The sequence below is a fragment of the Dasypus novemcinctus genome, chromosome 12 (assembly GCF_030445035.2).
Source record: "Dasypus novemcinctus isolate mDasNov1 chromosome 12, mDasNov1.1.hap2, whole genome shotgun sequence".
Lineage (NCBI taxonomy): Eukaryota > Metazoa > Chordata > Mammalia > Cingulata > Dasypodidae > Dasypus > Dasypus novemcinctus.
In genome coordinates this window covers 13,386,823-13,397,935 of record NC_080684.1, presented here as the reverse complement: position 1 = coordinate 13,397,935, position 11,113 = coordinate 13,386,823, and the positions used below count along the sequence as shown (strand labels likewise).

The window sequence follows — 11,113 nt, the reverse complement described above, 5'->3', positions numbered from 1 at the left end:
CCTTTAAAAAGCTTTGGACAAAGCTAGTGTAAAATTAAGTGATTCATCAAAAGGTGATTTTTTAAAACGGAAATTTATTTCATCTGAAAGTATCACGAGCCTGGCAACTCCAGTCAGTTGGTAAGTAAATTGAAGCCAAGGACCAGATTTTTTCTTCGAAAAAAGAGGGAAAAAGAGAAAAACATACATACATACATACATATATAATGCCTCCCAAATATTCTTAAAAATCGTATTCTAAATAATTCACCTAAATTTGGAGAGGAGAGTGATAATTGGGAGTGTTAACTGACAGAGATATCATAGTTTTAACACTCCATTGACATATATAGACTTTCCAAAAGGAGGAGCTTTTAAAGTTGCCTTGTGGTTAAAAGGGCTTTTAATTGACTGCACACGCACACACTTATGCTTTTCATCTATCCAGTCTCCATGTAATGAACTGTTACTAATACATTGAAAAATACGTAAATTACCAGAGGAGAAAAAGAACAACTGTAATAGCCAGTAAAGCAGGATTTCCGTCTCCCCGCCTGTGGGGAGGAAGGAGTACCCAACCATGGCTGGTTAGGAGACTTTGTTGGGCTTTCCTTCTTGGATTTTGGACCTACCGTCCTATGGCATTTGCTCAGCCCCCCTTCTCTAGATCAAAATTTATCGGAGCACCTCTTTTGGAGTCAAGGAGGTGTAGGCATCTCTCCAGATTCCTTAAACAAATATTCTTAAACGTAACGAAAAATCACCGAAAATTTCTTATAAGGTCTCCAGGAGAAGCACATTTCCATTCCTTTTTTAAAAAAAAGAGGGGCCCCGTTTAATAGGCAAACAACCCACTCTTTTAAAAGGCACCTTTCATCCAGCAGGCTCGATGATACTTGGAACTTTCCCTGATGACAAAAGACTTTCAAGACCCTAGCGACTCTGCTCATTTCCTGCCGTCGGTTTCTGCAGCACTGACACTAACACGAACGAGCAGGGGTCGCCCACGCGACCTTCTGAGGCGAGGGTCGTCCTTGCGCACAGCGTCCCATCCCGGCGTCCGCGCGACATCGCGCGTCGGGGGCTGCCCAGGCTGCAGGGTGAGGGCCACCGCCCGGCGCCGCCTCCGAGAGGGCCGAAGCGCGCCTCGTTCCCGGCGCCTCCACGCCCACCCCCTCCCGCTGCGAGTCCCCTCCCCTTGCCAAAGCACGGACTCCCAGGGCAGCACTTATTGTTGGCCGCGTCTGTCACTTCGCGGGCCGTGTGACAGGAATGTATGGGCTGGACACACCTTCCAGCCTCCCAGAAGAAAGTGGTCCAGATCTGCATAGAAGGCGTCCCCAGAACCTACTCCCGGGGGCCGGGGCAACGGACAGCGCCCCCCTCCCCGCCTCACTCCTCCCATCCCTTCGACAAACGCCCAATCCCAATAAATAATATCGTCCCCAGCCTCCCGTCGGTCCCCTCTCCTCGCCTCCGGCTCAGCGCGCTCCAGCCCCGCGGGAGGCAGCGGACACAGGCTGCGGCGCCGGCCGGGTGCGGGAGCGCGAGCCCGAGGCGCGCGCGCAGCAAGCCCGCCAGCCCCGCACCATGTTCCCCAGCGCGGTGGCCGCCCACGCCGGCGCGTACTGGGACGTGGTGGCTTCCAACGCCCTCTTTAATTTTCCCGCAGCGCCAGGCTTTGGCAATTTGGGCAAGAGTTTCCTCATCGAGAACTTGCTGCGCGCCGGGGGCGCCCCGCCGCCCGGGCTGCAGCCGTCCCCGCCGCACGGCCCGGCCGCCGCGGCCGCGCACGTCCGGCCCCTGCCCGCCAGCCCGGTTCCCCTCAAGCTGGGCCCCGCGTCCCAACCAGTCAGCCCCGCTGGGGCGCCCTACGGCACGCGGTGGGCTTTCCAAGTTCTCAGCCCCTCGGCGGAGAGCGCGAGGCTGCCGGGCCGGCCTCCGGGGGACCGCGCCTGTACCTTCCAGCCTTCAGCTCCAGGTGAGCCAGCGGCCCCCACCCCGGGCGCGCCCCGCACCCTCCCAGCCCTCGGCCGCGGGCTGCGGGCGCGCCGCGGGCCGTGCGTAAAGCACCGAGGGCGCGGCGGATTCCTGCGCGCAGAGTTCGGCGAGGGGAAGGGGTGCGCCCAGGGCATCTTGGGCTCTAAAGGAGGTGCCGTCTTTGGAGTCAGGAGGGCACCACGACTTGTAATTATTTTCCGCCACTCCATACCACCAGCTTCTTTCCTGTCTCCTCCTTTCCGGGAAAACCTGGGGCGCACGCCGGAGTTGGTGGGAAAGGGCCGCTCCAGCCCCGAGTTCCGTGGGCTTGCTGGAGCAGTTTCCCGGCCTTTCCCCCCTGGAGCATTTCTGGGTGGCGCGCCGTCGGCCCGCAGGCCGCGAGACCCCCGCTCCCTGGAAGATTCTCGCGAAGGAGAGCCTCGCGCAGCCCGCTTTTGCCTCTCTGGTCGTAGGGCGGTGGGAGCCACTCAGGAACGCGCACGGATCCGCCGAAGGAGAGTTGCGCAAAGTTTTGGCTGCGTCCTCTTTTACATTTCGGATTGCTTAAAGCTCAAAGAAATCAAGGCAGACTTTTTCTTCGTGCACAGCAGAGATAGCCGAGTTGGCAACTGGATTAGGAAGGACACCAAGAAATAGGAATTTATCGACAGAAGGGCCGATTTGGTTTGATTTAATTACTGCCTAAAGCTTAACCAGAGGGCCTGGGCAGAAGGGATGCTGGCCGTTTAGACAAATATTAGCCAAAGCTTAAGGAGGGACTGCTGAAGTTAGCTATGATAAAAGGGAAGAATCGCTTAGAGACTCAGAAACCGAGAGCCAGTTGTTTTTTTTTCCTTTTCGCTGCGTCCTTAGACGATCTTAAACTCATTCTCTTAATCCCGATAGGTTTGTCCAGAATGACTTAACAGACGCTTTTCCAGCACATTCCAGCATCCCTGCAAACCGCCAGATCAAATCTATTGCTAATGGCTGTATATAATTTAGCATGTTAAAAACTGCCCCGTCTTTCATTTTGAAGTGGTTGTTGCTAATAGAATGAAACAACTATAATCTAATTATATGAGCACCGGTCTCATTCATATAGTGTAAAACTTAAATTCTCCGAACCCTTTTGCACCCCGGGAGAGGGAAAAAGTTAAGGGAAATTTTTTGTGCCTCGAAATTTTGGCCATTCGTCTCTTTTGGAAGTGTTAGGAAAATGAGAACTGTGTAAGGCAGACTCATGAAGGGAATAATTAGTAAATAATGTTGTCTCACAAAAATAACATTTTCAAGATAATTTGGGGATTTGTATATCTTTTTGGTTACTTGCCATTGTGTTCATAGAAGTTATTTTTCGAGAATTCTTAAATTGTAACTAATCAGGATTGGCTACACAACAGTGAAAAGTTTTAACCTATGAAGATTTTACAGATTAAATTTAACTAAACCAAAGGTGAAGCAAATGTAGGTGTTTCCATAATCCTCAGAAATAATTTCATATACCTATTCATTTCATTCAAAATACTTAAATTAATGGATAAAGCACTTCCTAACTGTGGTCTTTATTTTGAAGAACATATTCATTCTTGTACATTTATTAAAGATGGTTTCTTGGAATAATTAGGAGTATATAATGAGTTATATTATTTTGCTCAACAGTTGAAGATTAGATGTTCTCCTAGGTTTAATTTTCATTCGAATAGCCTTTTGTTTAAAAAAAAATCATTCTTGTAAAGAATGTATAGTTTTTGAAACTAGAAAAGTATTTAAAGAAAATGAAAAAGCCATAAATTTGTGCCCACAAATATTTGGCTTAAAACCTGCCTTTACATTCATTTCTTCTTATAATTTAACAAGAGTATTTTCTGCATGTTACCTCAGTTCATTTAAATGATAAATTCTTGTCTTACTAAATGTGGGAATCTTTTTGTAGTGTAGAATTATGCCAGCAATTTTAGCTGTCATCTGGAAATTAGGTGAAGATGGTATAGTGATTGATGTGCTATAGGGAGTAGAAAAGAGATAGAGAAACTGTTGTTTTCAGATAAATAATCTCTCTCTGAAATGTCTATGGGCAGTCAGTTCTGATTTTTTAAGCACTAACTTGGGAGAAGGTCACAGAATGACATTTTAATTTTAACACTGACTACTCATTTTTTCCTCTTTAAATGCACCAGTTTAAGTATTAAATAAGATATATAATAAACCCCCAGACCAATGATGGAGTCATTTTTAAGTTCATCTGTGAAACGGAGCACCATTTATCTATGTGTTCTGTGCCTCCACATGCATTTCGGTGTCATTATTTTCGTCACCCACTATTAATTATACCCTCTTTCATTCATTCAGCAAATGCTTACTGAGTTTCTCTTCTATGTCAGGCTCTGTTCTAGGCCTCAGGATAGTATGTTAACAAAACAGATACTTTCCCTGCCCTTGTGGGGCTTATATTCCATGTTCTGTACTACTTGGGAGTTTACCAAGGATGTCACAATTGCTGGCTTCTTTAGACCTCATAATAGGCTGATGAGGTAGCTATTGGGAACCCAGTATTTTTCTTTAAAGATTATTTCAGCTGCTAAGTTTGTTTCTTAGAAGTATCAGTATAAATTTCTGTGGACATGTGCAAGAGAAAAAAAAAATGGCCCCAAATCTTCATGCTTCTACCTTAGATTAGTCTTTCATTGCATATGAGCAACTAATAAGGGATGATGGGATAACCAATTACATATTATCACAATAATAAGTGGGATTGTGATTTTGTATCTCAGCCCATAAGGAAAGAAATTAGCTTTCTCCTTCAATCTTGTTATAAGACATGTCTGAAAAGTGGCGACAGTTAAACAGTAACACGGATTTACAAACGGGTCATGGATCAAAGTGCAGCTGTCAGTGCTTTATCCCTAAAAATTGGCAAGTCTGACTATTTAGGGCAAGAAAAGGAACACTTCATAGTTATATGTTCTCCAGGTTTTTTATGTAGTACAGTTTAAGAATTTTACTTTAAAAATCAAAGGGCATTTTTCAGGGCTTGAAAGTGGTACTTTTAGCACAATTGTGGGTAGTAGGAAGTTCACCTCCAGGGATTGTATCTGAAAAAAAAAAGCTTTGAATCAATTATAGTTTATTAGTGGAAGCCAGGAGATTTTGCACATAAATTCTAATCATTGGAGATCCTGCTTGAGAAGTTCATTTACATTGCTATTAGCTAGATTAAAAACAGTTATGCTTTTAAAAATATATATATAAAAGAGGGTCTTGAATTTTTACCAACTATTAAGTGAGTAAATGTGAAAAGCTGAATAAATATAAATTTCTTTTGGCTATGCTATCAGTTTTCCTCAAAATAGGTAGAACAAAGAGTCTTGCTTTTAAAAGAATATTTTTATTGTTAAACATTTTAGAAAATGTTTGATATAAAAATAATTTCCTGAATATGTTTTCCTTTACAGCTTATTAAATCTACTCCTTGTGTTACATATTGGTTCTTTAGGGCAAAATAAAGGGATTGGAAAGCAAACGTTCACTCTGTGTAGGCAAGTTGTACTATACTTTTTTAAAAAAAGTAATATTGTGAAGTAAATCGTACAGTGTAGTGTTGAAATGGAACCAGAATGATGCAATTTCTTCTTGTCACTTGCCATTAATTCTTCATGTGCGGTCTAGTTTTTCTTGTCCATTGCCCAGTCCTAGGTTACTGTTTACCTAATAATCCTTGACTCTCTCTTAAACTACTTGTGCTTAATGTTTTAGGTTCCAACTGGTAGGTTTTCCTTCTTCATTGAGACATATTGAAAGTGTGAAATAAAAATAGCTTCTCTAACACTTTAGGGACTTGGGAGATGGAAGCGTGGCTCAAAGGGGCATTCCAGTTTGACTGGACTTTATTATCTGATTTATTAAGGCAGGGTTTGTTTTTTCACTAGCAACATGCTGCAGGTTTGTTTTGGCAAATTAAAATAAAATCTTAAATGTTGGTGATGCTGATCCAGAACCAGGACAATACTGGAAACCATTCTAGTGATTGCTTGCTCAGGCTGTCACCCCAGTCTTGCTTTGGGGGAATTGGTAGAACCTACCAAATCCATATTTGTACTATATTTGCATGTCCTTTGTAATCTGTTTGACATACTTTGTATTGAAATTTTTTAAATTAACCTATTAAAAACATTCATGAGTAACCAGCTCTGAACAAACTGTTACATGGTCTCTAATAAGCTCCTTCTGGTTGAAGGAGTTCTTGAGTGACTAGAACCAGGAGAACTTGTCGACAGTCCTTTTACTTCTGGTTCTGGTTGACTAAGCCACAGTCCTTACAAAATGAGTAGCCACTGCTGTGTATTTAACTTACCGCAGCCTTTAGAACCTGTTCCTCTAGCACCCGGCGACACACACTTCCCTGTTTCGCTTGAACCAGGCAATATATATTAACGTGTATTGAAGATTGAAGCGTTGAGGCTTAATAACAAAGCAGGAGTAAATCCTGCAGGAACATTTTAGAACGTTCCACTTACTTCTTGTCACTTTAGGGATTTGAGAGTTATTTTAAGAGGCGTGATGGTTTGAATGCTCAGAAATCCGAGCGTGGATTTATGTAGATTTAAATTTAGGACTCAGAGGGCACAGGGTTACATACACGAAGCCAAAGAATGCCGTATGTTATGGGCAATTTAAAGGGATTGTCAAGGATGAATCCAGGTACATTAGTTTGCCAATAAATGTGGCCCAGATATTGGAACCTAATTTCGTATTCCTCTTTGGGTGTGCCACCCCCCGACCTGTACTTGTGTCCACTAGAAAAAAGTTTCTGTCTGCTGTAAGAAGGTGTTTTACAATAAGGTTTGTTGCTGAACAACAGTGGGGTGGTAGCAAAACGAAGGTAAAGGAGGCACGTTCCATGCCTAGTTTCTATTTGATAGCTGTGTTCATAAAATGCTTTGAGGTATTCCTCTCTGAAAAGTTTTTACTCAAGTAAAATGTTATCCTCTTAAAAATATTTAAGCAAATGTGTCCTTATGTTAGAATCGGCGGTAGCGCCTTCATTTACTCCAAACTCAATCTGTTTTCTACCACCGGATTTCTGTTGTTGACATTGCCCGTAACTTTAGATCCATCTTCTTAGATCTTTCAGCAGGACTTGATTTGAACCCTTGACACAGTGTCGATCCATTTACTATTGGACTAACAGAGGTGCTATGTAAAGGGTTTTTTTTTTTTAAATTAAGTTGATTTTTTTTTTTCTATAATGAAAGTACAAAACTTGTAACTTAATTGGAGTAACTTCAAGTTTTCACTCAAATGCACCTGGAGACTGCCAGGAATAAAAAGGCAAATTGTAAAAAGAAACAATATGATTTTTATCTAGGAGTGCTTGTTAGAATCCTCATTTAAGACTTCATTAGAGCATGTTTCTACTTTATTCTTTCTTAGTAAGAAATTGGATTTTTGCCTTAATGCATAACATGCTTACCAGACCTTTGTATATTTTATTCCAAAATATTTTGTTTTACTTTCAGTAATGTTTCCACTTTTAATGAAATCTCTGCCTTTCATTCTTTTTAGCCTCCAGTCAATACTTGATTTGGCAATGCTAAGTGATTCATCACTTTATATAAAGTTACAATAACTGATTTCATTTTTAACAGCATTCATTTTGTCAGCTAGCTATTAGCTGAGAATATTTCAGGGGCACACTTTTGTGAGTTATGTGAATAGTAAATTTAAGACACTAAAGTTCCCTCTGAAGTCAAAGATCAAAAAGCCTCCATAAGTTTTCAGACTTTTAGTACTAGAGCATTCAAGGAAAGGGAAAAAAAAGTTCACTCAGTCTTCTGGGTGTCTTTTTGTACGTACTGCTTTATCTTTAATTGCATTTGTATTTATAAGTATCTTGAGGATCAACTAGGATTTTCACTTTTTTTGGTCACATGTTCAGGCAGCATGCCATGACAACCTTAATTTTATTAATTTTAAGTCATTATCAGAAATAGAATATTTGGTCTACACATTTTACCAGTCCTCTTGAAAAGAGCAAGTTTCTTCTTTAAAACTTTAAATCTCTAATACTTTTTAAATTAAAACATGTAAAGAAGTTAGTAAGTTATTCTTTGAGAAAATTTATGTCCAATAAGAAGAGAATAAAAAGCATGCCTGCTGGCAATATTTTAATAGACTAACCTAACTCTGGCTTGAATGTAGGTGCTTTGAGCCAATTCCTTAGTCATATTGGGTCTGAGAGGAAAAGACAGTGTGATTCTTCAATGCAGGAACACAGCCTCACCTATTTGTTTACATATTTTCTATAGCTGCTTTTGTACTCCAGTGGCAGAATTGAGTAGCTGCCTCAGAGCCTGTATGGCTTGCAAAGCCTAAATTATTTATTTTCTAGCCCTTGATAATGAAAGTTTGCCAATGTCTGCTCTAAAGCCAAATGGCAAATTGGGTAAATTTTAAAATACTGTATAGTCTTCTAAAATATTATGTAGGCTCTAGCAGCATTTCTGTAATTTTAAAGTTTAAAGTCTATGGTCTTGTGTTATCACTTGTATAATCCTAAACAATTCATATATCCTCCTTGAGCCATCTCTGTTTCCTAATTTCAAAATGAGAGCAGCTCTTAGGGTTAGCATTTGACTTCCAAGTACATCCCTTAAAAAGCCCATTAATATGATACAGGAAAAGCTGTGAAAGGCTCCCTTCTACTGTTTCTCCATCAGTAAAATATTGGAAAAGGGGGTTTGGCTATGGAAGAAACTATCCCAAAACTTCATGGCTTAAGGGAACGGTTTTTCTTTCTTTCTCACAGTTCTCTGGGTAGACTGGGCTCAGCAGGGCGGTTCTCACTTGGAATCGCATGCCTTTGCAGCCGGATGCTGGACTGGGCTGGTGTCCAAGACGGCTCACTTATTTGGCCGGCAGTTGATTCTGGCTGTTGGCTGGCTGCTCATCCAGAGCTGTTCATTGCAGCACCCACTGCTGGCCTCTCCACGGGAGGAGTACCGGATAATTTGCAGCCATTATAAATATGCCAAAGGGTGAAATCGAGTTAAGCACATGAGGCACATTTCCAGCTAGGTCTGTCTCTTGCTGGAGTAGACCAGTGCAAAATTAACCACACAGATTGGTACAGCTGGAAGTGCAAGGAGCCTTTACATAAGCTATTTTGTCATGATGGTCTCTTCTGTGACATTGATTTTATAATAAAAGGAGCAAGGGATTTCCCCAAAATGAGCTTATTTTTTTTTTCAGAACTGGCTGCTTAAAGAGAGCAGAGGTGCTGACCTGGGCACTTGTGATGGTCACAATGAACTAGGGTTCCCCCAGCTTGCGGAGAACCCCCTGAACACTGGCCAGACCCCCTCCTCCTGTTGTTGTCACCGTGAGAAGAGACAGAAGACACTGGTGGAACATCCAAACAAATAGTCCTTGTTATCCCTTGGCACATTATGCTGCAATAGCTCCCTTCCCTTTGGCCCCTCCTCATTCTGCTACATCTCATCCAACACTGCCAGATGAACTTTCCTAAAACAGAGCTTTCATATTACCAAGTTACTCAGGAAAGCCATGGAGGAGGGTCCTGGGTTCAACCCCCGCATCTCCTGGAAAAAAAAAAGCCCCCAGTGATCCTAATGTGTTTTCAGGATTGAGAACCCCTGGCTAGGGAAACTGGCTGTAGGAATTTTTTCAGATCTCATCTCCTTCTTGGTGACTACCTGGCATTTGACAGAACAAAATTGGAGTTGGAGTATTGAAGCATACTCAGAAATTTAGATTTCATTTCTTTGACCAGCAGATATGAATCAGTTGCATTAGTCAGGGTTCTCTAGGGCAACAGAATCAACAGAATCAATAGTATGAGATTTTATAAAATTCTCTCATTTGACCATGGGGATGCAAGTCCAGTGAAGGTCCTTTATGAGTCCCTGGGAGATGTTGGCTGTCCAGAGACAAGCTGGGAAATTCTCCCTGAATGGTGAAATCACTTCTCCTTTTAAGGCATTCAGCTGATTGTATAAAACGTCACTCATTGCTGACTGCAGTCATAGATGTAATCAGCCATCTATGCAGTAAACTCACTGATGACTAAAGTTCATAAATGTCTTTCTATTACATTTAGCCCAGTGCTTGCTTGACCAAACAGTGGGGCAAAATTACCTGACTGAGTTGACACATTAGCCTAACCATCATATCTGTATGTTAAGGAACATTAAAGTATATTCCTCGAAGGAGAGAAACTGTCCTTTTTCGTCTTTGTAGTCCCTGCACATAGTGCAATACTTGGCACTTTAATAGATATGCAGTAAATATTATTTGCATGGAATTAAAAGGGCAGAGTCCAACAAGTAGGCATTCCCCTTGTTTTATCTTCCCATTAGCCCTTTGCTCTTGCCTCTGAATTATACTCGAGGCAAACAAACAAACAAAAAGCAGACTTTTGTTGTTTTCTGATGAGCAGACAGGTAAAGGATAAATTTACCTAACTTGGTTCCCTTGCAATTGAAGGCAAGATTTGCAATTGGATCACATAAGTGAAAAATTAACATCCAGTGTGTGATAAAATAAATCAATTAAATAACTGATACCCCTTAGGGTCCAATCATTCAAGACAGGTGATTGCCATTCTTCAAAGTTTCCTTTTTTGGATCTACCCTATTCCAGATAAAGTCTATTCAATTTTGTATTATTTTCAGGTCATAAGTTTTGTTTTGTTTTTTTTATTCCCAGTGACCATGTACCTGACACTTGAAGTAGGTTATTAAAACCATCCTTTAGAAATTAATGAGTTCCCTGTTTTTCTTCCCCAGAGGTATTTTTTTGACCATTTGGTTGCCATCATAGGACATCTTAGAATTTTCTTTCATTTCTGTTCATCTGCCTTAAAATGTGCTGCCAACTCTGCATAGCATTGCTGTGGGTTCCCAAAATTTATTTTAAGGTTTAATTTGTGATCTTTAGTATTCTTTTTTTTGCAATATCAACTCAAGTCAGTATTGCATTTTGCATTGACAATTAAAATAATGTGGTTTCACCCCATCCAGATACCATTTATTCTTTTCCATCAGTAAAGAAAAGGATGACAAAAAAGTTTTAAATGTATTATTTTCTGGATAACACAATTTTGAAATTAATTTTTCTGTCATTATGCTTACAA

The 11,113-nt window shown here is 41.4% G+C and overlaps 1 protein-coding gene across 1 annotated transcript in view; it reads left to right on the top strand.

Moving 5' to 3' along the window:
• The first annotated feature begins 1,041 nt into the window (after positions 1 to 1,041).
• DBX2 (developing brain homeobox 2) overlaps positions 1,042 to 11,113 on the top strand; it is a 44,919-nt gene continuing 34,847 nt past the window's right edge. Inside the window, exon 1 of the mRNA XM_004447894.3 lies at positions 1,042 to 1,960. Coding sequence (XP_004447951.2) covers positions 1,570 to 1,960 — 391 coding nt within the window. The 5' untranslated portion in view covers positions 1,042 to 1,569. The remainder of the gene's footprint in view (positions 1,961 to 11,113) is intronic.